This window comes from Temnothorax nylanderi, unplaced genomic scaffold, assembly GCF_030848795.1.
Source record: "Temnothorax nylanderi isolate EJ_2023f unplaced genomic scaffold, tnyl_v1.0 TNYL_tig0083_pilon, whole genome shotgun sequence".
NCBI classification, from domain to species: Eukaryota; Metazoa; Arthropoda; class Insecta; order Hymenoptera; family Formicidae; genus Temnothorax; species Temnothorax nylanderi.
The window spans coordinates 224529-251287 of NW_027249145.1; the positions used below are offsets into that span (position 1 = coordinate 224529).

A 26759-nucleotide genomic window follows, 5' to 3' on the forward strand; every position below is an offset into this window, starting at 1 on the left:
CGACCAATCACTGCCTGCGCGCGCGCGCGCGCGCGTTGTCGCCGGATGGGAAATACTACGCACGACATCGACAAGTCGCCTTTCCAAAAAAAGAAGGGGCATGTAAAAAACATATATTACTTGATATTACATTAATATATAGATATCAATAATAAAAATTCAGTGCGATAGCGTTAGATGAGAAATGATATAATTATATATGTGTTATAATAATTATACATATATATATGTTATTGCAATTAATATATATATATTTATGTATGTATATAATTGTATTAATTAATAAAACAAAATTAAACTTATATAAAAGATATTACGACATATGAAGGAATGTTTTACTTGTAATCTTATTGTTTGCACTTATTTCTTCTAAAAACGATATTAAAAAATTGCGTCAATTAAGAATGAAGGACTTAGCGTTACGCATATAAAATCTCTAAAGTCGGTTCTACAATCAGTCGTATGTCGGAGTCGGATATCGGAACGCAGCCGATGGTCCAATGAGAGAATTTCTTTTTCGAAAATGAATTTTCCTCATTGGATCATCGGTTACATTCCGACTCCGAGACATATGACTGATTGTAGAACCGGCCTAAATCGAAATAAGATTTTTACACGATTAAATGATAAATTTTCTGTTCAAGTGAGATACTCAACCGAGTATTTATTAGATAATGGAAAATATGATATTGTCCTATAAATGACGGAAATCTGTAAAAAAAAAATAAAAGAGAAAGGAGGTAATATATCGTATGTTCTAGTTTTTTGTACGCATACCGATTTATCTTTAATGAAGATATATCGAAAGTTTTACTATGTTAAACGCTATTAAAATCACGTGTTTATTTTTTCGGTAACAGTGACAAGTGTCTGTAAACACATACACACATGTACATTCGTGCTCTAGGCAGTTATAAAAATGTTAGGAATCCAATCGGGAATCCCAATTAGCGAATTTCGAAATGTAGTATTTACTCTCGTGCGATGAAACAAACAACAACGGGTTTTCCCTACTACAACGTGAAAGTTCAAGGAAGATATTAAAGAGCACAAATGTTTTAGAGATTTGAAAATTCTTTTTCCTGAAAATCTCAAGTTTAAATTGATTAATTTGTTCAGGTTCAAGAAATTATTTTTTATTATATATCCATATAAATTATTCAGAACGACGAGAAATAACGCTTGCAACATTGTCAACCTGCAAAACATACATTATATGCATAATTGCGTTTTATAAATTATTTTCCGCGCTATAAGCAGAAAATAATCAAACTCTTATTAAAGAAACAGAGATTGCATTTATTTTATGACGTAAAAAGAGCGAGATTTTTCAGATGACAGTTCAAAGACATCATTTTATCAGTTATTTTATTATTAGCTGTATTATAAACGGAGAGTAATCAAACTCGTGTTTAAAAAACAATTCTTTTTATTCAACAAAATTTAAAAAAGAAGAAGAATCCCGTTCTTTTCACGACATAAGAAGGGCGAGGTCGTCCAAACAACAGCCCAAAGAAGATCGATCGTTCTCGGACGCCGTGTGTGTCATCAGTTGAATTTGAAATTATCGCGCCGTCCTCGCCGATTGGCCGTTCGCGCGCCAATCCCGCGCGGCCGCGAACGCACTCCGTCTGTGTCTGTACTCCGTACCGTACACACACCGCGCACACGACACGACACGACCGAACGGACCGAAGGCGAGCCGCGACGACGACGACGAGGACGACGATCGTGATGATTGGTGCGGGCCGTGCGTAAGTCGTCCGAGTCGCCCGTAGCTGTCGAGCCGCGTCCCCGCGTCACGCAGTCGTCATCCGGCTTTTCCGTCCGTCTCGTTTTGCCTGCGGTCGACGCGGTGAGTACATCCATCTTTCGACGGGCGCTCCATCCGTTCCCCTCTTCGACGACGATTCGTCGATCGTGTGCGTCTGGGTCGCGTCTTCCTCGCTCCCTTTTTTTTCCTCTTTTCTTATCTCCCTTTTGACATCGCGCGCGACGGCGCGGCGGTGTCGACGCGACAGGTCGTGAACTCCGTCATCTCGTCGGATTTTCCGTTCGACGGCGCTTCCGCGAGTTCCGCGCCGTCTGTCGCTCGCGCGCGCGCGACGCCCCTTCGTGCGTCACCATACGGACGCGAGCGACGGACTTGGGTTTCTCTCTCGTCGCTCGCGAATCGCCGTCGGGAAACGTCGAGGGTGTCGCGCGCGCGGAAAAAAACGGAGCGAGACGGGCCGCGCGGAAAATCGCGACGAACGACGTCCGCGCGGCCCTCTCGGCTCTTATCTGTGAGAGATCCTCCCCCCTCTCCCCTCTCTTTCCGCTGCATGCCATCAGCAGTTAAGCCTCCGTCTGTTTACGTGGGTTTACAGCATCCGAGATGATATCTGTTCGTAAAACTGTCAAACTTGCGAGCATGCCAGAAAATATTTTAAATAAACGATGTTTATCAAAATGACCGTAGAATCGTCAACTACAATGTTGGCAGGCGTTTTGTGAATTTTTTAATATATTTTTTTAATACTTTAAAGTAGGGAAAGATAGCGTCAAATGTGATAGACCCACGTGTACACTCCGAGGGAGCAAAAAAAAACATATACAGACGGAGGGTCAACTTTCCGTGACCCGTGACAGCCGCGCGGTGCGCGCGGAGACGAGAAAAAATTTCGATTAAATCGATCGCTCGCGATTCTGTAACTCATTAATGCTGCAGTATCGTTATATTGTCGTTGCGCAGGTAGGCAGGTGTACTATACGGTAAAACTGCGCAACGACAATATAACGATAACGATGCTGCATAACGAGTTGCAGAATCGCGCTACAGGCTTAAGCCCCTTGCACAATGCCAGGCAACAGGCAATAGGAACAGGGAATAGAAATCAGAAATCATGTATAAATGCAGAATAAACAGTGACACAGGCAATAGACACAGAGTTTCCATCACGTTGGAAATTCTGTGCCTATTGCCTGTTGCCAACCAATCATAGTATTCGAATTTTTTAGGTTGTAATTAACGATTTTTTGGTTATTTCCTGTTCCTATTGCCTGTTGCCTGGCATTGTGCAAGGGGCTTTACAGGCACGAGATATCATTGCGGTGGCCGCGTTGCGTAAATGAGATTTCACTCGAAAGAATCCCGTCCATCTGATGACGCTCGAATAACCGCAGTATGAATTTCTATATTCTCTACGGTCTTCGCGATTCGTGTCGTTGTTCGCGATTTACGACACGATTTTAAACGGAATAATTATAACGAGCACGCTCGTTTAGCGATCCTCAATTGTCGCTGGGAGATCGAAGATCAGTATCAGTGGATGGTTTCTTTATTACGGCTTTGACACGTGCTGCTGTAAATTAACGCTACGTATCGCAATCGGTAATTCACGTGTAAACATCGATGTTCATCTCGTTATTTATAGTACTTACATTTTCTCGATACTTCCGCAGTTTGAAACTTCCGTTTGGACATTCTCGCGAGGCAGGTCCTCCATAAACTTTCTAAACTTTTCAAACTTTTAAAACAATAAAGTTTTATGCCGTTATTACAGCAATATTTTATCCTGTGTATATTTTCTAAAATTTATAATGTATCTTGTACATATTATGAATTAGAAATAATATAAAACATTAATTTATATTACTTAGACTTAATAAATATTTAGATATATTTATAAATTATCTATATATATATATATATATATATATATAATAATTAAATATATATATATATATATATATATAATTATAAATTCATGTTTTATTTTATTTCTAATATAATATATAGTACATAACTAACTATATAAGATATACATATATTGGGTGCGTTCCGTTTCACGCATGAGATGCGCATAAGCTTATCCTTGTTTTTAACATTCGGTGAACAACAAGGATAAATGATGCATTATGCGCATCATGCGTAAAACGGGACGCACTCATTATAATACAAATTTTAGAAAAAATATATAGGACAATATATTGCTGTTATAGTGGCATGAAACTTCATTGTTTTGAAAGTTTAAAAATATGTATACATCTTAAACAAATCGTCAGATAAATAAATATAGATATATGTCAAATAAATAAACGTATTTTCTTCCGCTGAAAACAATACGGCGCGATACTTCCGTTATTGGAAAAGATTATGTATATCTCGCCATATACGTTTCGTAAAATGTAACGCGCTCTACAGATACGCGCATGATAAACGGTAATACTCTAACGAGTCCTTGGCAGCTGCACTTGGCAGATAATCTACATAACGTAAGTTCGCGACATTTATGTCACATTTGCGAGATTATTTTCAAATGCGCAGCGTGCAGTGCGCTCGTCGTATCACCAGGTCAGATAACAAGTCAGGTACCTTCCTCCTCCTCGCCGTCACGCAAATGCGAGTAATTGTCCGCCTTATATACGGAATGTCCTTGAAATGAGAAATGGTAGCGCATTAGTCATACATATAGTCATATAGACAGTTGTAACTAGTCATATTTTTTAACGCAAAAATATATCTTGTTATTTCGAATCTAAATTCGTTTTTAATCACGATGCTCCACTGTTCGGTATTAACACTGCGCGGACGCCGTGTTATTTTTCGAGCACTCACCCGGGACATCCTGGGATTTTTAAGTCCAAAGGGTTTTTGAAAGCGTTTCTGTATTACAAAAAATCTATAAAAATTTACGTATCATCTTTAAGGCTTCAAAGAGTGATTTCTACACTTATATAAGGCCGGAACTGTTGCAATTTTTTTTTAAGTGTTGAAACGTCAGGAGAAAACTGTAAAATACGAAAAATTGACCGCGCAGTGTTAAATATATGCAGAAAAATCAATCACAACTAACGAGATTGTTACGCCATTTGTTTATGTTTCATATACCTATACTTATACAATTCTCTGAAATTTTGCGCTAGATTACTTCGCGGAATATCGGATTTTTAAAGAATCGCTGAGACATACGTGTTTGTTGACGAGTCTCAATTCTTCTTTCTTTTTCGCGACGTCAGTATATTGCGCTGTATTGTTTATAAAAATAACCAGTCGTAATATCAAACAAAAACCGTATCGCACGTTTTGCACGAATTATCGGTGACCAAAAGGATTCTCGCGCACGACGGGGAAAAACGTGCGTCGCACTCGCGGTGTGAGAAAGAAAACGTCGACTTGTCTAATAATCGCGATAATCGAGGCAATTTCTTAATTGTTTTGTGCAGCGGCAAGATTCTGCGAGAGGTCTTCCATCTGCCACGATGAGCGACGAAGGATTCAACCCGTGCGAGTGCATGTGGAATTACTTGTCCGTGCAACATCTACTTTCTATCGTAAGTAACGCGAGAGAAAATGAGACGCGAGTTCGTCAGATCGATGTCGCGATAAACCCGCGGTCGGATAATGGGCGGCGACGAAGGATACATACGCGTGTCTTCTTTTTTTTTTCTCCGCGAGCGTTTAGGTCTCTAGGCCGAACGATAAACGAGGTTTCCCAATCTTGGACAGACCTGCGTGTAAAACGCAATGACCTCTTCTGTTTAGCTGGCAGAAATTTGTTGCGCCACGCGGTTACGTAAAAATGTTTCAATTACGTAAGTCGATCGATGCATGATACATTACACGAATCGAATACGAGGACTTCGAATTATAGAGATTCGAGTGCAAAGAGGAAGACCTCGCTTCTGGATTAGTTCATTGAATATGCATTCCGTAACGAATCATTTTTATACAATCAAGTTTATAAGGCAAATAAGAGCAAAACATCGTTGTTAATGCGAGATATATGAAATACTAAAAGTAACTTTAATACAAAAAGGAATGATACATATTACAAACGTTTCGGTCTTAATTTTAGATCCTCTTCAGTGCAATTAAGATTAAGTTACAATCTTATTAAGTTATATCTTATAAAGATCGTAATTTAATCTGATATACAATCGCTATACTAGACACGTAACTTAATCTTAATCGCTACACGGAATACGTAACTTAATCTTAATCGTTATGAATTTGATTGTATTATATCTTGAGAGCCGTTTTTCTTGTTTTTGTTTTGTTACGCAGGCTGAAACAATGTGTCTTACCAGTTTCTACTCTTTTTTTTTTTATTTATTCGTGCTTATTATGGTATTTTGGTTGTCAAATTGCTACACTAAAGAGAATCTAAAATTAAGACCGAAACGTTTGTAATATGTATCTTTTCTTTTGTATTAAAGTTACTTTAAGTATTTTATATATCTCGCTTTAATAACGGTGTTTTCCTCTTATTTGCCTCATGTTATGAACTTGGGTAAATCTTTTTTTTTTTACGTTGGAAAAATACATAAAGAACGTGGCTTTTATAAGACACATAAATGTATCAATGTGTATGTATGTGTGTATTGTGTATGTATGTAAACGCGCAACACACACACACCCACACAAAAGTAAAATTAATCTTAATAACGATATATATATAATTATTACGTATCTTCTTTACATATTTATTGCAGTTGTATTTATCGAGACATCTGCAGCGAATAATTATTTGCCTCACTGCGCGTATTTTGGAAATAAAAAGTAAATTTTTCTACAAATTGTATTACTCTGTTACAGTTACGACAATCACAGGATTATTGTTCGGACACCGAGTGTTTCAGCATATCGAGACGTACGTATTCATTATTTACTTACAGATACTTCTAGTTACAATAGATATATTATTAATTATATTGATTAAATTATACTCCTATAGTCGATTTCACCAACCGTAGATGATTAAGTTTAATTTTAGTTTAACTGGTCCGTGATTTCTTTCCAGAACTGAAAACAAACAAAAGTTTATTAATTTAAGATACACGATTTATGCGTTAGATAATACTAAATTACAATTTTAGTAGTTAATAAGAAAAAGACGAGTATTCCTTTTCTAGTTCCAGGACCGCAGACGAACGTTCGGGAATCTTCAGATTTCCTCTTTACTTGCTTAATGATTGGCTTTATGGTTCTCCTGTACGCATTTAGACCATCTTTGCGACGATCGACCAGGAACATTATCAAGAGCAGCAACGAGCCCGTAAGTGTATCGATTGTGCATTACCGATGAAAGCTTGCAAGACATATTTCAAAGACATACTTTATTTGCAGGGTTCACACGGGGATGGTCCGCCTTCGCCGCCGACGATGAATTAAATCGCAGATATCGCGTCGGAGCTCTTGTTATTCGAGGTTTTATATACCAGGATTTGTGCTAAACTTATAACAGAAATAGAAAGAGTTATGGTATATAGATACGATGTTAATAATCATATTATACGCGTTGGCGGGATTTATTAGTTTGATATTTGGAAGCGTAACTTCCTTAAATATTAGTAATCGCAATATTACACGATATAACGCGCGCATACGCATATCCTTTCTCTTTAAACTCTCTCTTATAATCACGTACCTATGTATATTATTATGTGTAATATGAAGTTTTATCACAACTTTCTGAAGGATATTAGTAAAGTTCAACAATTACATCACTAACATGAGATAATAACAGAACCCGCTTACGCGCGATAAGAAGAATGTATTGTACGCGCGAATAGAATTTAAAATCTTTACTATATAAACAATAAAAAGATTAAGTACCTGCGAATGGATAGTCATCTAATGAAATTATTTATTCGGTATTTATATTCGAGAAATGAGAATATCCAGACCTTAGAATCACGAATAATTTGTCGCATAAGGAATCTCCCACATACGATCACCGAGAATATACAATTATCTGTTGTAAATAATATAACGATAGTGAAATAATGTATGATAATTGAGAATTTCGGAATCTTTTGTGATTGTCAAGAAACAGTATTTATATTTTTTCGTAATTTACTAAACTAGACGGAAGTGCATCTATCTTTTTTCAGTGCGATAAAATCGATATTTAAAAATTAAATTTTGTTATCTACAATGAAAAAAGAGAATATTTATAGTTTTATAATATATATTTCGATACGCATGTTATATCATTCAAACAAAGTGGAGATATTTTGTCACATCCGATGTTTTACACAAATGAAAAGAATACAGATTTAAAGATATAATTATGTACAAATAACCACGATTATCAGCAGTATTACACGATTTTCCAGTAATATACATGGTCTATGATAAAATGTTTTATGCTAATAACAATGTTGTTTAACGTTGTACATTCCCCATATTTTCGATAATAAAACTGATTCTCCGCATTGCATAAAATGGTTCTTTGTGTTTATTACGTCAATATAAATGTCAATACAGAAGCTTGTAAAAAAAATATGGGATACAATGATATGTTCATATAAAGGAATTCGCGTCCGTTATCATTCAATTTATACAACTGATTATACATATTTTTATTTTCATTACAAAATAATTTTATTTTAGATAAAAGTTACATGTAATTATCTTTGTACACTGTTGATATATTCGATATTTATCTTGGCTATTTACGTTTCATTTTACTTGTCATATTTCGGAAATTCGGAAGTTTATTTCCGAACAGACAATTGTACATCAGCAAAAAATTAATAATTACGTACCTACGTGTATAAAAAATGGTGGATAATATTTATTGAAATAATCGCAAATGGCTATCATATCATATTTACTAATTAAGAGAAAATTAAGATATAAATATATCAGTAAATTTCTTGTATTAACATTATCTGTACAGAATAGAAATTAATATATTTGAGCGAATGAAAATTAAGCATCAGTGATTTGAAATTTGAAACTTGGTTTCTAAATCTCAGAATATTTTTGCATATTGTATCATAATGAAATTTAATGTTTAGCAATTTGTATTTTATATATTTTTTAATCTTTGTTGTCTAATTCTTCAAAAACTATTTTCTCCTCTGTCACACACAAATATATACGTAGATATATATTATTTTTTACAATATACATATATTGTAAAAAATAATCTTCGTATATATATATATATATAATAATATGGATGTATATGTTGCAGGAATTTCATGTATTTATTTTTTTTTGTAAAATCCCTACGAAATCCACAATATGTCGATTTTTAGTGGAGTCTCTAGAAATTTTGCATAAAAACGAATTACGAAATTCCCGCGACATGTATGTATATGAATATTAGTTTTATAAAAATCACAGTTAAATATTTCATATCTCCTCAACGTGTACAAAATATATTGCACAAGTAGAGCTTCTCTTACATCCAATTAGAGTTAATGTGCGTATGTAGAAAATAGATCTGAATTATAAGACAATACAAAAGTAAAATAAACATCACAGTTACATTTAAGAATAACTGTGTGATGAAAACTTTGTATCTATGTTTTTGTACTTTTGGAAGATGACAGTAATTTATATGATTTTTTTTCAGTATTATATATGTATATTTATACACATAAAATACCTTTTATATAATATATAATTTATATTATATGTAATATAATACAATTAATATATATTATATAATTACACATATGTATATACATATATAGTAAATTGAATGAATCATGTCTAAATATGAATTACGCATCTAAGAATTATGTATAAAATATATTTACAATCTTGTGAGTTAATCATTTATGAATCCATAAAAAATTGTGAAAGCATTTTTTAAAACCAATAATAATTCTGTCAACAGATATTCTGTGTTTGCGTATGATACATTTCAATCTTTATATTCAAACATTAGACATATTTCCATAAACGAGTGATATTTTAATATTGAAAATATAGCAGACTAAAATGTATGTAGAAATAAAAGAGAATGTATTAAATTGAAGTTATAATATAGAAATGCTGATTCTTTTTACATCATTTTATTAACTGTAATATGTCTAAAGATCTCAGAACATGTGTCATACAGGCCACAATCAAAGAATAAGAAAAAGTTGACATGCTTTCTGATCTGAAGCAGTAAAATTGAAACAAAAAGGATACGATCTCTCCTGTTTTCATGATAAGATTTTCACATTAAGTCTGAATTTGGAGAATTTAGAGAAATAATTAAAAGAAAAGGAGAAATATCAAGGAGTAACAAGAAAATGCTGTATCTGTTCTCTAAGGAAACATATACGTTTAGAAGAAAAAAGTCGATCATTTTAAAACACTTCCTGATAGTTTTGTTTCAAGAACGTTACTTTCAAATTTTGTGTCAAAATTTATAAAGATGACATGACACATTCGAGTAACTTGTCTGAACAGTAGTTTCAAAGAAGTCTGACAGTAAGAAAGTCTATTATCTTACAATCAATATAAAGAAAAAGAATTCTAGAGAAGCTCAAAGGGAGATAGAATATAGAATTCCACTGCGTCAACCAGTGAAGCATAGTTTGTACTAGTAATGAATCGTGATTTAGTCTGCAAACCGCATGTTTGAGATTTTTAGATAATGTTCGTGAACACATCAATCTTATATTTATAGACATTTATAGATCCAAAAATAGCTATTTATAATAAGATATCAATGTCTTTAAGAATATCTCTTTTCAAGTAAGAAAAAAGAAAAAAATGAATTTTTAAGTTGTGTCCTATTACTTTTTCTTAATAATCTCAACTGATGATTTCATTGATCTTTGCATATCTAAATATCCTGTACTTACAGAGGGCTATATCAATTCTTAAATAATCAATCTATTCCTGTTCGTGTAATCTTGCCATAGTGCTTCTAACTCTTTGCAAGACTCCCGACATTTGTTCATATTTACCCGTTGAATCAGGCAAATTTTCAAAGTTAATAACATCGCAAATGTCCTTGGAAAACTTTTCCGACGACGGTAGTTTATTATACGGAGAGGTACTTGGCAATATTGGTGTACCTAAATGTATTGACTTGACAGAAGCTTGATTTGTATCTGAAGATTTCTGCGAAGTAAGACGAATTGGAGTAGAATTAAATTGAGGCATTTTATCGGAAACTGACGTGTTCAGTGTAGTATTGAAATCATTTTTAAGTGATGTATCGGGACAGCACTGTAAATCCGATTTTATAGAATCTTGAATTGAAGATCTTCTCGAGGTAGAAGGCGTAACTGTTATACTGGAAAATGGCGTTTCCAACACAAACAAAGAATTCGAATCGGTTTTAATTGACACGGAATCAGAATTAGACTGCGAATTTGTCTCTTCGATTTCCATAAGTAATACTTTTTTCCTTCTCTCTAATTCAGATAAGGATGGCGAATTTGTGAGCGAAGTAGTGTCGTCCTAAAAAGAAAATGCAATTTTTAAACGATTAATTTTTTACATGCTTAAAAATTTGCAGTCTTTTGAAGATATACCGCAAAATCGAAGGAAGGCAATTCTTGCGATTGCGAGTCTGAATCGTCTGTTGTTGTTTGATGTAACCATTCTGACGGTGGTGGTGGTGGTGGTGGCGGTGGTAGTGGTGGTAGTGGTGGTACTGGTTGTACTGGTGGTACTTGCACTGATTCTTTCGGCAATGGTGGTATAAAATGTCCATTAAGAGACACATTCTCCACAATATTTTCTCCTTCAATAAGATAAAAAGAAATTATCTTTACTTTCAAAAAAAGTAAGAAAGGCCAATAGAAACGTACTATCAATAATATGAATTTAACGTTAAGCTAATACTTATTCGCTTTTTATAGTAATTATCTTTTTAATAAAGTAAAATTCCATTACAAATAGTGATACTATTTATTCGTTTTAATGTACGTGTCGATTAATAAGTATACCTTCTGTATCTTCTATATCCATATCACTGATTTCTACATTATTTACACTATTTACTGGCGGAGGTAATTTTAATTTTTTCCGTTTGTAACCATCGTCTGCTTCTTTACCTTGCAGATTCAATAACATTATCTGTTTACTGTGCATGGTTTGCATCTGCGGTACCCAATACATGTGGCTATCCTGCAATCGACAGACTTTAATGTTTACGACTTCCAGTCGAAAAAAATGCTACGAGATAAGCGAGTAAATAAGATCATTTTCATGTATCAATATCGGTTATTTCCCTATGTTACTTACGTCTGCGGTACCAGGAGGAGGTGGCACGTTAAAGCCAGGGAAGTCATATATTCTTTTTACGTCATATTGATCTCTATTTACGTTTGTAATGATCTCGCCTTCTTCTTTATTTATATCACTTTCCGCTATTCCATCAGAATTGAAGAGCGACAAACCAGAATGTTGCAAGCGTGCTTCTTCCAACCACCCTGGAGGGTAGCCAAGTAATCTCATTCTAAGAAAAAACACGTTTTGGCACGTAGAATGAACCTCATTGGCCCATTAAATTGAAAATTATGAATTTTTCCTTCTCTTATTTTAATTTAATATTTAATTTCGTACAAACGTACTTGCGTTTGCAGCGACAAGAAGAGATCTCAAAATATTATCACGTAGACTCAAAAACAGCAAGCATGATATTGAGATTCTAAGAAATTTATTACTGACGACTAATAGAAATACATATGGAATATACCGACTTGAACAATATGAAGGAGCATTCTCCCAAATCCCAATAGATTATGTAATTATGTAATACCTATATATGTGTTTAGGTAGTTGATTGTCTTTCAGTCCAAGAGCCTTTCGTAGCTTTTGACTCAACTGACCAGGAACCATATGACTAAATCTTTGATCCTCACTCATATGATATCGGACTCCCGCACTGTATTTTGCAGCAAACTCTTTACGATTTTTATTGATATTGCTTTGATTTTTAGGCAACGGACAATCTCGCAAATTATGATTTCCCTTACAATTGAAACAATTTAATTTTGGCATAAAATCTTTTGGTGTCTCACGGTTTTCCTCAAATGTACTCTCATATTTCTAAGGTAAAACAATTATTGTTTAAAACAGCTGTGTAAAAACAGGATGTAAAAACATTTACCCCTAAGCTAAAGTATATCAACAAGTATTGCGATATTCTTCAATTGGAGTAAGATATATCAACGATTATATACAAATATACAAATATATACAAATATACACAATAATAAAGAATAAATAATTAAGAAATAAATGTATAAAGAAAAGACAACGTTACCTGTCCATAAGTCGGAATATCCGAATCATTCTTTACATTCGGTCGTTTATCAATTGTAAACAGAGAATCTTGCGCATCGTCGCATTGTACACTGTCGTTCAGAGCGCTTTCATTTTCTATACTAACAAGCTCTTCTTCATCTTTGTAATCGACTTCATCATCCCAAATTTCTAAAGTCAGATTTGATTCATTTACATCTTTCTTACAAGGGAGTCTCTTTCGCAGTAAAGCGCGCAAAAAATCTTTTACTGGTTGCCGATATTGCCTGCAAATACACGAAATTCCCTAATCCATGAAGAATGTAGTTTAACGAATATAATAATTACATTCGCACACGTTTAATATTTAACAATAATACTACCGATGATTAACGTATATCTATTTCTACTATACTTTATACAGGATGTAACAGGACTCGTAGGGGCAAACTTTAAGGAATGGTAGGAACAATCAATTTTTGATCTGAATAAAGACATAGTTCCTCAACGCGTCAAAGGACATGGGTTCCTCAACAAAAACTGATTTTTTTATAAGACCTACCTATGTATGTGAATTAAATACATACAATAAATATAATAATTTAATTCGCACATTGACACTAGAACTATCAAAGCAATCAAAATGACTAGACGATTTAAAAATGACAAGTTTATAATTTTTTATTGAACTTCCTAGATAACACTGAGATAACTTGAAGACGTTTTCACGATGTCATATTATAAAACGTCTAAGACGTTTTACGTCCAGATTTTAAACGCTGTGCTATCTGGGAAATTTGATAAAAAATTATTAACTAGTCATTTTAATTGCTTTGACAGTTCTAGTGTCAATGTACGAATAAAATCAATATATTTATTATATTTAATTCACACACATTTAATATTTTGCGTGTAAATTAAATAAATTATATTTACTGGAACATTTGTTGTGTGTGTATGCATGATTTAATCTGCACGTTCATTTTTCTTGGAATACAAAAAAAATGCTTATTTATAATACAGCAATTTACCTTCCCGCACGTCAAAAATATTTAATTCACACACGTTTAATGTGCAAATTAAATAAATTATATTTTTTCCACTAATGTTTGTTGTACCCATAGGTACATGATATAATTCGCATGTTTTTTTTTCCTCGAAATGCAGGAAAGTGCTTATTTATAAAACAGTTCGCATTTCTATACGTCAAAAACGTCACTTTCGTCACGTCACGATACGACATCCTTGTAAAAGCAAGCGGAACGAATTCTCGCGCGCGCGTTGTAAACAAAGCGCCGAAACGTACAGCGTAGCGTATACAGGACGTACCTCGAGACACTCTCGTCGCGAAACATAACCTTAAAGACGGGCAGCGCGTCGACGTCGTTCGACCGAACGGATTGCGTATCTCTCCGATGCCGAATCAACGTCTCGAGCCTCTCGCAGTCCGGGGACGGGACGCGTTCGGCAGAGCCGTAAACCGGACTTTTCAAGTCGGCGTAGGTGGTAGCCACCGTGTCGCAACTGCTGTCCAGCTCGATCACCTCCGGCTCCAGGTTGTCGATAATCTCGATCGACGGGTCCAAGGGAACCGTATCAATGTCCATACTCACGTCAATCACGCGGACGTCGCTGTCCATCGTAGACGCAGCGTGCCTCCGAGATTTTCGCGCTCGATTTCCGTATTCCGGGACGAGATTCACGAGATGCGGACCATCAGCGTTTAGACGCACGCAAATTTCCGTATTTTCCGTCGTATACGTTGTCGAGTGGAGTCGGACGTGTGTTGCCGAAGCACTAATTGGATTGGTGCTTAGCGGACAGTAACCAGTCCCGCGCATGCGCATTAGCGCGAGCAACGCATAGACGCTACCAGAGAGAAGCCTGAGAGAGGCCACATCGCCGCCACATGCCACATCCTGATCATCCCGATCTTTTTCGCAGGACACGAAATGCATTATGTCAACTTTTCAGTTTACTAAAAGATTTATATAATCATTTATTTCTATTCTCTTCTCTCTTTATTTTATTTTCTCTTCACTTTTACCGGACCTCTTTTCATTTATATTACACAGGATTTTCCTTTGCTAAATTTGTCAAATGTATTTATAACAATATCACGCACACTTATGAATTTTGCAGTAATGTAATTAATTTGATATAGTCTAACGGAAATGAGAAGCAAACGAAAACATTAGTTTCTATATCAAAACAACAAAAACGATTAATTTGTTATTATTTTATTGTTATTTGCATTGGTAATTTATTTAAACTGATAGAAAAAGCAATACAGGAAATACATTTTGCAGAATGCATTTGCTTATATTATATTAGTAATTAAATTATAAATTTCGTAAAACAAAATGGCATTTTAATAAACATATTAAATAATATCTTTTAATTCTTTAAATGCGTAATGATCCATAGTGCAAAATCGGATACTCTTGTGAACATCTTGAAATGCGAAATCTTAAAATTCCACATTAAAATTCCAATTTGATTTCCATTGGCTATTAAAGGGCTACCAAACTCAAACTGAAACGAAAAAACGATTATTAATAATAAAACATTAATATTATAAATAACAATAAATTATTTACTATTGCAAATTATTGCTATAATAATTTTAGTATTAAGCTATAATTAAAATCGGCTATATAATGAAAATTATTAGATGCTATTAATATAATTTTTCATATTATAAATATTCTTTCGGTGTTGTAACATAAACATATATGTATCAATTTGTTTTATAATATTAATATAATTGACAGTTTACATTGTACGGTCTTCTACGGTCTTCTAGTAGTTCTTCTACTGTCACAGCACAAAATTGTTGAGTAGTCGCCACGGTCTTACAGAACGTGGTAGTCCGAGTCGCCAAGTCTTCCTGTCCTTCCTGATCCAAACAATTCCTGCAGGCATTCGGCCTATAAACTATCATCTCAATTTCTTTCAAGGGATAAACGGAATCATAAACCTAAAAAGAATAAATATTCTTTGAAATCGGATAAATATATGACATTTGAAGGAAATGACGAACAATAAATAATTATTATAAAATCTTTTCACTTGTTACTTTTTATTTGTTATATTATATATAAGAAGAAAATAATGAGTTTTTCTTTGAAAAGAGTGCCTTATTCTTAGACATTAAACTAGAAAATTCCTGTATCATGATGAGTTCGATATTACTGATTTTGTTTCCCATCCTGTTAACGTGCACGGCTTGCCAACGAGATCTTTATCGCTTGTCATAAAATCTATCGGTTGCACTAATTCCTTGTATTTGATAGGAGTTTTGAGGTGAATTAAGGCGATATCATTATTATCATTATTTGGTAATCTGGCTAATATGGTGTAATTTTCATGGATGGTAACATTGGCTATGTCATAAACATCTCCTGGCACGGCGGTAGTTTTTATGGTGTAATAGGTATCAAACGAGTTTGTTCCGACATGAGCTTTTAGCTTATCCAGGTTATTAAGCCTAACGAGATAAAAAGTGCATATAAGTATGTATATGTATATATGTATATTTACATATTATGTCTAGTTTTACATAATATGTGTAGTTTTACATATAATGTCCAATTGACTTATTAAAAGACTGTTTTATAATTATATTTCACTAATACGATATTGACATAGATTCAGAATGTGTAACGTACACGTCACGATACACGTCTTTGAGACAACCTGCTGAGGTTAATATGTTACGATTATTGAGGATAGATCCACCGCAATAGGGTATATTGTGATATCTCAATAAAACTTGATATGGAAATTTGCCGATCAAAATGGGAGCATCTTTATGAAGGTCCGGATTTCCTTATTGGAAAAACAAATAAATTATGTTAATATACGAGCGAACTAATATCTGTTACATTACGACATATACTTTTAACAATAACGATAAAACAATTGTGGCAATTTTACGACTAACAATAAGCGAGCTGCAGTTCGGGAAAGTTATAGATTTATTTTGAATAGAAATCTTTTATTAAGGAAAAAATTGTATCGTTCTCGTCACATTAGTTTTTCATTTTAAAGTTATACGTATTTAGAGAATATAGAAAATGTACGTATTATTTTACATCTGTTTACATAAATAACTAATTGGCGACAAAAGTTGTTGATATTTGAAAATTAAGATGATTTAAGAAATACGATTTATTATTTCTAGAAGTATGTATGTTTATATTAAATATACATTAATATTTACAGAAGCTATAAATGCTATATACAATGGATATTAATGGTATTATTAATAATTTTGCTTATGTTGAAAAGTAATTGCGCTTCATGTATTATCAAAAAAACACGTGCTTTTTCATTTCTTGTCATATATATACATATATATATATATGTGTGTGTGTGTGTGTGTGTGTGTGTGTGTGTGTGTGTGTGTGTGTGTGTGTGTGTGTGTATGTGTTTGTGTCTACTTATCTTTATCTTTTTATTATAATAAAATATTTATATAAATAATTTATAAATTCGTACCTCGAATGGCGTATGCCAGAGCGATAAATACAAGACAAGCTAACGCACGCATCTTTGACTGTAGATTTGATGCCTGGAACTGAAACAAACAGGGGTTTTTATATTATGTTTCTAAAGTAGTTGAAATAAAAATATTTATCATGTTTGTGTGACACTTTTCTAAATTTTGCTCAACTCGGTATCGCTATAAAATACTGATATTTACAATTTACATTATGCATTTCTTAGAAGAATTTGTATTTACGTCCATTTATCTAGTGGTACCCTCATGGTTAATTTCCTCTTATCGATTACTTATATTTTGATTACTATATTCGAATCTACAGTATCTTAGAAGCTTATATCTTAGAAGCTAAGCTTAGAAGTCAATGTGAATCTTGCAAAGAGAATCTTATAAAGACCTACAAATCCGTCTGGTCAGAATCGAATAAATTTATAGATAACAAATAAGAAAAGAAATTTTATTTGTGAATAAGAAATACATCTTTAATAGAATCCCTAATACAAGCTGTTTGCATGTTAAGAGAATAAATATCATCGCGTGAATTTTTGCAAGGGTCCCACAAACTTCTGTAAATACTGTGGTATATGTACATTTAATATAAACATATATATAACTCTAAAAAAATTAATTATTTAAACATAATATTTTTTACAAAAATTTTACAATATAACCAGCACCACAGTTTTTCAATTTTAACATTTTTAATTTTTCTGTTAAAAAAATCGATTTTTTACAGTTATATTTTTGTATCATTTCAACATTTATACCATGAGAACCCGATTAATCATTCTTAATGATACGTCAAGAGACTCTACACACAGAAAGGTTTAATCCAGACACTGTGGTATTAATTCTATATGAACGATATATATACATGACTTGCGAATTTTTATAATCTGACCATATTTCACTGGCTTAGTTTGTAAGTGACGGTTTTTGTTTAGCGTGCTGAAGATGACCTTATTACAGGTCGAAACGTCTATTACATTATTATTATTTTAAATTTGTAATATATTATTAGCACGTTCACCTTGCTTGGTTCGTTAGTCCCTTTTATCTCCTTTATTTTTAAATTTTCCTTTTATCTACGAGGGTCGTTCAATAAGTCCTTAGAAAATTTTTCGTGCAAAATTGAAAACACTGTACACAAGATACAGTGTTTTCAATTTTGCACGAAAAATTTTCTAAGAACTTATTGAACGACCCTCGTATTATTACAATATACCAGATTTATTAATTTTTTATATTTTCCTTCTTATATCTATTTGTTTCAATCTTAAAGAGCTCTATTATTTCGATCAAATTTGAAACACAAGGCAAATAAGAGTATAACGATGTTATAGCAAATAATATAAAATACAAAAAAGTAAAAAAATTAAAACTTAATACGGGCAATAAGAGCCAAGTGTGCCGTTTTAACCGCTCAAATTTATTATAAAATACATGTGGTCAGAATTACGAACGTTTCGACTCTTTTTGGGGGTCCTCCTCAGCGCATTGTATAACAGTAAATTCAACATAAATATAGGACTATATAAAACCTTCTACACCGCAAACATAAAATCATCGTTAATCGTTTGGGTAGATGTGCACTCCGACACGTTCCTAAGCATCGTCGTGTCGGACCCCCAAAAAGGGTCGAAACATTCGTAATTCTGACCACATGTATTTTATAATAAATTTGAGCGGTAAAACGGCATGCTTGGCTCTTATTGCCCGTATTAAGTTTTAATTTATTTAATTATAAAGCCTTTACATAGCTACAAAAAAGTAACTTTAATATAAATATAAAAACGAATTATAAACGTATCTGTCTAAAGTTTTAGACTCTATTCAATGTAACATTTAATAATCTGGTTATAATTTTAAAACTAATCAATAATATATAAATAAAAGGAAATTGTAATTACGTTCTTAAATTAGCGGTTGTCGGTGTACTTGTTAAAAAAGTTGAACTTATTGTATATCATATAACTGACGGCTGTCGTTTGAATAAAAAGAGATCATGGAATTAGCTAAGAAATTTCACAACTCACGGGTTTTTCGTAATAATGTATAGTTCACTCACCAAATTCACAGTCAATCTCGCGACAGTCACCAGTGTCTGTGTTCTATAACGAGACGATCGAGGAGACGATCCTTTCGAGCCAAGATCAGCGCACCGACTAAACACTTATTGTTAGATTCAATTACAAAGGTGAAATGGATACAGATCAATATCATGAAGCATCGTATGGAAAAAAAATAAAGCTAGTCAATAAATAAAACAGACAAAGGATGTCAGTTGTGTGGAAGTCACTCGATAATCGAAGAATAATCATCACAAAGCTCTAATGTGTCCTTTTGAAGGTTGGTGCCATTCCTTTGTCTTTTAATGTAAAACATTTCGGAGATACTCATTTTAATGTATGTAATGAATTCTCTATATATTTAGGATTTTAACGTTATCCCAATCAAAAAAATTCATGTCCATTTAATCTGTGTTTAGAAACTACAGAATAGTCTCTAATATTTTTTAGCATTAATTAAAAAATTATTGATGAAATTATAGAAAATGATTAATTGGTTCTACAAACTAACTTTCTCAGGGAGATATCTTACAAAGTTCCTTTTCGCATAATTTCTTCTGTCAGAATGAGAGCGCATATATATAGTTATCTCTATTTGCTTCTATCTCCGTTTCGCATTACAAAGCTATTACTTCTTTTCTCTCTTCTTCTTTCCTTTGTAAAAGTTATTATTTTTGACTTTTTCACGCTTAAAGTCAAATTTCTTCTTTCAAAAAATCTTGTAAAGCTTTTCAGCATTTTTCCCTCATCTCCGATAAAATCTTTCTTTTTTCTAGTTTTTCCCTTAATCTTTCTTCAAAAATTATAACGCAAATTATGTATGCTGTGTTAAGAATGCTGTTGTATGCTGTCGGAAACGCAAACATGATTTAGAAGAGGACGAGGGATGCGGACGAGATGAGGGAAAAATGCTGAAAATGCATTACAAGATTTTTTGACAGAAGAAATTTGACTTTAAGCGTGAAAAAGTCAAAGATGATGACTTTTACAAAGGAAAGAAGAAGAGAGAAAAGAAGTAATAGCTTTGTAATGCGGAACGGAGATAGAAGCAAATAGAGATAACTATATATGCGCTCTCATTCTGACAGAAGGAATTATGCGAAAAGATAAAAGGTATCTCCCTGAGAAAGTTAGTTTGTAGAACCAATTAATCATTTTCTATAATTTTATCAATAATTTTTTAATTAATGCCAAGAAAATATTAGAGACTATTCTGTAGTTTTTAAACACAGATTAAACGGACATAAATTTTTTTAATTGGGATAACGTTAAAATCCTAAATATAGAGAATTTATTACATACATTAAAATGAGTATCTCCGAAATGTTTTACATTAAAAGACAAAGGAATGGCACCAACCTTCAAAAGGACACATTAGATCTTTGTAATGATTATTCTCCTATTATCGAGAGACTTCCGTATGTACAACTGCCATCTGTTTTATTTATTGACTTGTTTTTATTTATTGACTAGCTTTATTTCTTTTACTATTTCTATTCTATTTACTAATAATTATTTCTTATTATTGGTTCAAAGGAATATAATTTGGAAACAAAAACTTTCATATTTTACTAAACTTTAAAATTTGATAAATAATAGATAAAGATGAAACTGCTTTTATTGTATAAAATAATTATTGTTTGGTGCTTACCGAGGTTTTTCTCCATCCGGATATAAGGTGCAGGCAGAAACAGCGGGAACACCGTCGGTAGTTGCAAGTGGTATGGGGGGGGGTGAGGGCGTATGTATTATACATATTTAGTGAATACGATAAAAATTGACAGAATAAGTAAGCCGATGTTTAATTGAAAAAAATCGAAATTACGGTGAAAGTGGCTAGTTTTACTCTGTAAACGGTGTCAGTCTCAGATTTGCATCAGCGTGAATAGTTAAACCTCTCAGAGCGCCAGGTTTCCTTTCGTAGCTGTTAAAGAGACATATAAAGCATTGGTCGATTACTTTTCGCTTTACAGATAGTTTTAATCCTAGCTCGCTACACTCCGGTTCAGTGTAAACCGCTGAACGTTTTTAGGTTTTCTAATTTTTACATAATTTTTTAGTTTCCTTATAATAAGTTCAGTTTAAATTCAAATCATTTTCTTGACCTGATATTATCATAAACATCTTATTCAGAGTCTGTATTTCCAATTTCTACATTATAAGCTTAAAATTATTAATTAGAATGAAAATGACAGTGCGACGAAGTCGAGCAATCTCACTTCCCGGAGTGTGGCGAATTAAGGACTCGAAACTAAGTGCTAGCCAGGGTTAAACATCTTTCTTTCGGTATGACAAAAAGAATTTTATTTTAGAGACGTCTGAATGCGTTTCACGTAGCACGCAGTAAGTTATGCATAATTTCCATCTCTTATAATGGTCCTAATGGTTATTGCATTCGGTAGTTCTGTCGGGCCACAGTTTGCTGCTTTCGTCTCTCCCTCTTTGATTCCCGCTGTCAATTGTTGCGCCGGTGCTTACCGGACACACGCGCTGTAACATGTACTTGCAGAGAGATATGAACACGCACCTGACGTCCTTCAAATGCGAATCACAATACCTGCGCTTGTGTTTCGCGTTAACCGATTGCGATATCATTGTATGCGTGCATTTTGATTTTGTACTTGGCCATTGCGATACCGAGTCGATGTGTACATATTAATTTTTCATACATGAGTCACTGAAGAGGGCCCGATTTGGGGCCGAAACGTTTGAATTTTTATTGTTTTAATGTATTGACTAAGATAAATATAGTTTTCCGCATATTCGATCTTGCGTCGGCTCTCATAGCCCATTATCTCTTAATTTGTTAATTTTATTTTATTTATATGCGAGTGTATAAATAACATAAAACAAGATCGAAGTACGTACTTTATTATACATTGAGCGGCAGTAAGAATGGTATACTGATTGATGGTGAATCCGCTGCAGAAGTGACTTCCAGATTTCTTCGGAGATTCTTAATATTGGAACTTGATGATCACACAGGGCATCCTTTCTACTAATAATATGAGTGTCTGGGTAGCATATAAGAAAAAGAACAGAAGCTGCAAATCAGATTTGTGACACGAATTTTAGTTTCTTAGCCTTTAGCAACATAAATTACAACATTATAATAGTCTATCATATTAAGAAAATTGTTACTTTATTGATAAATATATAGTATACAATACTACATTTTTTAATGTTAAAGTTTGAAAAAAGTGCAGAATTTATTTTTGTATTGAATTATTATAAATTAGAACAATATCACGTACACTTATGAATTTTGCGCTAACTAATTAATATGATATTGTTTATCGTAAGATAACAAACAAGAATATTAGCTTTTACATAGAAAAAAATCAAACCGATTGATTTGTTATCATTTTGTTACTTGCATTGGTAATTTATTTAACTGATGGAAAAAGCAACAGGAAATACTTATAACAGGAACTTATAACAGGAAGTAATATAATTTTGCGGAAAATAATTTGCTCAAAATACATATATTAATAATTAAATTATAAATTATATTAAACAAAGTGGTACGTATGTTAATAAATTAAATAATATCTTTGTTGATGTTTTTAACAGAGATATAATAAAAACAGTCAATATGATTATATCTGTAGTTTTAATTATACAGCCGATACAATATATGCGTGAGCGGCGTGACGTACGTAGGCAGAAGCGCGGGACGACAGTTGGCGCGCGTGAGCAGTAATGAAAACAAAAACTATATAAACATAAGAACTCAATACGTGGAGATGTGAGAACGCATCTACCGCCAAATACAAATGGCATTTATTATTAAAGAGTTTTACCTCAACAATCTTTTTTTTAATTTTTTAAATTTGTAAGGATCCATATTATGGAACTTGATACTCTTATGTGAACGTCTGAATGTCCCATTGAGCAGGGAAAAAAGTAAGAGACGATTCCAATTTGAAGTCCTTCGGCTACTAAAGGGCTACCAGTATCACCCTGAAATAAAGATGCGATTATTAATAACAAAATGTTAATATTATAAATAACAATAAATTGTTTACTATTGCAAATTGTTGCTATAATAATTTCAGTTAATTAAGCTATAATTAAAATCGGCATATTATTAGATGTTATTAATGTAATTTATTATATTATTAATATTCCTTCGGTGTTGTAAAACATAAACATATATGTATCAATTTGTTTTATAATATTAATAATTGACAGTTTACGTTGCACGCTCCTTCTCCTTCACTTGTCAAAGTACAAAGTTGAGTATTTTTTATACCCCATCCCCATAGTCTCCGGCACTTTTCCAGCGGATAAACTCTCAACTCAATTTCTTGCAAGTTATTCGAAACCTCTCCACCATTCTAAAAAGGATAAATGCGTATTTGGACATTCGAAAGAAATGACGAACAATAAATAATTATTACATATCTTCTCACTTGTTACTTTCAATTTGTTATATTATATATATAAAGAAAATAATGAGTTTTTCTTTGAAAAGAGTGCCTTATTTTAGACATTGAACTAGAAAATTCCTATATCATGAGTTCGATATTACCTTTTTTCCCCATCCGGATAACGTGCACGACTTGCCCTCGAGATTCTCATCGCTTGTCTTAAGATTTATCGGTTGCACTAGCTCGTTGTTATTGATAGGAGTTTTAAGATGAACCAAGGCGATATCACTATCATCCATAGTGTAATTTTCGTGGATGCTAACACTTTCTATGTCATAAACATCTCCTGATTCGTTCAAAAAGTTTGTGCCAACATGGACCTTTAGATTATTTAACTGATTTTCCAACCTAACAATAAAAAAAAGAACATATAAGTATGTATTACTTAGTCTTACTTATTATGCATATTTGATATATTAAAAGACTAGTTTTAGAGTTATATTTCACTAATGAGATATTGACATAGGTTCAGAATGTTTGAATGTAACATACCCTGCGACACAACTTGCTGCGGTTAATATGTTACGATCATGGATGATAGATCCACCGCAATAGTGTTTATCGTTATATCTCAATGAAACTTGATACGGAAATTTGCCGATGGGAGCATCCTTTCCACCGATGATATAAGGTGATGGATCTCCTTATTGACAAAAATAAATTAATCATGTTAATATACGCCGAAATTAATATTTGTTACATTACATACACTTTTAACAATAATAATAAAACATTGTGTCAATTTTACGGCTAAGTGAGCCGTAATATGCTCAGGAAAGTTACAGATTTATTTAGAATAAAAATCTTTTATTGAACAAAAATTTTATCGTTCACGCCATATTAATTTTTAACGTTAAAGTAAACACATTATTTAGAGAATATAGAGATACGTATGTATTTTTGTATATCCGTTTATATAATTAATTAATTGAAGACTGAAGTTATTGATATTTGAAATTTAAGATGTAAGAAGTACTATTTTTTTATATAATTAATTATTTTTAAAAGTATTATATATAAATATGTATGTTTATATATATATATATATATATATATATATATATATATAACATATGCGTACAGAAATGTTTACACAAACTATAAATCCTATAAAACGGATATTTATGCCATTACTGATAATTTTGCTTATGTTGGAAAGTAATTATTTTATACTGTCTATATGTATTATTAGAAAGACACGTAGTTGTACCTCTCTCTATATCTATCTCTATATCGGTTTTTTTATTATGGTAAAATATTTATTATAATAATTTATGAATTCGTACCTTGAATGGCGTATGCCAGAGCGATAAATACGAGACAAGCTAACGCACGCATCTTTGCAGATTTAATGTCTGGGACTGTAGCAAATAGATGTGATACGCAAAACGAATAAGAGTTAAGTCGAGAGCCGAAGTCTAAGACTATGTGACTAACAAAGCCGAAGCTAAAAACGATGTGTTAGAGCTGAAGTTAAAAACTATCTGTGTCTCCGTTTTCCGCTCTATTTATACCCGAAAATGGCCAGAACCCCCCGCGCAAGATTCTCACCACTTTCTACTCGTCTCAAGGGGGGAGGTTTTCTAGAAGCTTTTAGAAGCGTAGTTTTGGGCCCCATCTGGGCCTCAGCTTGTCAACGGCAGTCCGATAACCGTAAGATAAACTAAACATTTACATTGACGCTCGGAATTCCGAGCTAACGTGCGTCGTCTATAAAGTGTTCAAAATTTCAACGTGTTGTCCGAAATTTTAGTATAAAATTTCCGTACGTAACGATAACTTAAATGATGCACTGAAAAAAAAATTTATTATAATCAATGAAATTTGACTTGATTCAAGTAAATGATTTGCTTATTATAGGTCTAAATCACATATTTACTTGAATCAAGAATACAATTTGTCTTTGAAACAAATAAATATTTCCTAGAAAATGAAAAATTATGAATTGAAATGCAATAAATATTTCGTTGATTCAAGACAATCAGATCTTGCCTCAAGATCTGCATTGTTTAAATCAAATAAATATTAACCTAAAGAAAATGAATATTTACTTGAGAATACAAAACCATTTCGATTTATGAATTAAAATTCAGTGAATTGTTACTTACTTACAGTTAATATTTCGTTGATTCAAAACAATCAGATCTTGCCTCAAGATCTGCATTTCTTAAATCAAATAAATATTAACCTAAAGAAAATAAATATTTACTTGAGAATACAAAACCATTTCGATGTATGAATTACAATTCAGTGAATTGTTACTTACTTATAGTAAATATTTCGTTGATTCAAGACAATCAGATCTTGCCTCAAGATCTGCATTTTTTAAATCAAATAAATATTAACCTAAAGAAAATAAATATTTACTTGAGAATACAAAACCATTTCGATGTATGAATTACAATTCAGTGAATTGTTACTTACTTACAGTTAATATTTCGTTGATTCAAAACAATCAGATCTTGCCTCAAGATCTGCATTTCTTAAATCAAATAAATATTAACCTAAAGAAAATAAATATTTACTTGAGAATACAAAACCATTTCGATGTATGAATTACAATTCAGTGAATTGTTACTTACTTACAGTTAATATTTCGTTGATTCAAGACAATCAGATCTTGCCTCAAGATCTGCATTTCTTAAATCAAATAAATATTAACCTAAAAAAAATAAATATTTTTAAATAGTTTTTATTTTTTTTTTTTAATATTTTTATAGTATAATCTGTATTTATTGTTTCGTATATATATTCTATTTTAATTACAATTAATT

General features: G+C 32.7%; 4 protein-coding genes across 5 annotated transcripts; 1 reads left to right on the forward strand and 3 right to left on the reverse strand.

Moving 5' to 3' along the window:
* The first annotated feature begins 3095 nt into the window (after positions 1-3095).
* On the forward strand, positions 3096-8212 carry LOC139774579 (uncharacterized). 2 transcript variants are annotated; one of them, XM_071709974.1, is made up of 7 exons: positions 3096-3164; positions 3268-3475; positions 4187-4257; positions 5209-5316; positions 6581-6635; positions 6898-7040; positions 7112-8212. In XM_071709974.1, exons 1-7 carry the CDS (start codon positions 3111-3113, stop codon positions 7154-7156), a joined length of 684 nt encoding a protein of 227 aa, XP_071566075.1. In that variant the 5' UTR covers positions 3096-3110; the 3' UTR covers positions 7157-8212. The 2 variants fall into 2 exon arrangements, with proteins under 2 accessions (XP_071566075.1, XP_071566076.1); XM_071709975.1 differs by having other exon boundaries at positions 3268-3373.
* Positions 8213-8334: 122 nt separating this feature from the next.
* On the reverse strand, positions 8335-14780 carry LOC139774558 (zinc finger CCHC domain-containing protein 8 homolog). Its single transcript, XM_071709940.1, has 7 exons — positions 14306-14780; positions 12999-13263; positions 12492-12781; positions 11975-12188; positions 11677-11857; positions 11260-11471; positions 8335-11185 (listed from the first exon to the last, which is right to left on the reverse strand). The coding sequence occupies exons 1-7, from the start codon at positions 14614-14616 to the stop codon at positions 10613-10615; spliced, it is 2046 nt and encodes a 681-aa protein (XP_071566041.1). The 5' UTR covers positions 14617-14780; the 3' UTR covers positions 8335-10612.
* Positions 14781-15220: 440 nt separating this feature from the next.
* On the reverse strand, positions 15221-19688 carry LOC139774574 (chymotrypsin-1-like). Its single transcript, XM_071709968.1, has 6 exons — positions 19552-19688; positions 17480-17558; positions 16648-16807; positions 16172-16466; positions 15756-15956; positions 15221-15511 (listed from the first exon to the last, which is right to left on the reverse strand). Exons 2-6 carry the CDS (start codon positions 17529-17531, stop codon positions 15374-15376), a joined length of 846 nt encoding a protein of 281 aa, XP_071566069.1. The 5' UTR covers positions 17532-17558; positions 19552-19688; the 3' UTR covers positions 15221-15373.
* Positions 19689-23079: 3391 nt separating this feature from the next.
* Positions 23080-25342, reverse strand: LOC139774578 (chymotrypsin-1-like). The gene is made up of 5 exons (XM_071709973.1): positions 25272-25342; positions 24478-24628; positions 24087-24333; positions 23752-23892; positions 23080-23515 (listed from the first exon to the last, which is right to left on the reverse strand). Exons 1-5 carry the CDS (start codon positions 25321-25323, stop codon positions 23372-23374), a joined length of 735 nt encoding a protein of 244 aa, XP_071566074.1. The 5' UTR covers positions 25324-25342; the 3' UTR covers positions 23080-23371.
* Between the last annotated feature and the right edge of the window lie 1417 nt (positions 25343-26759).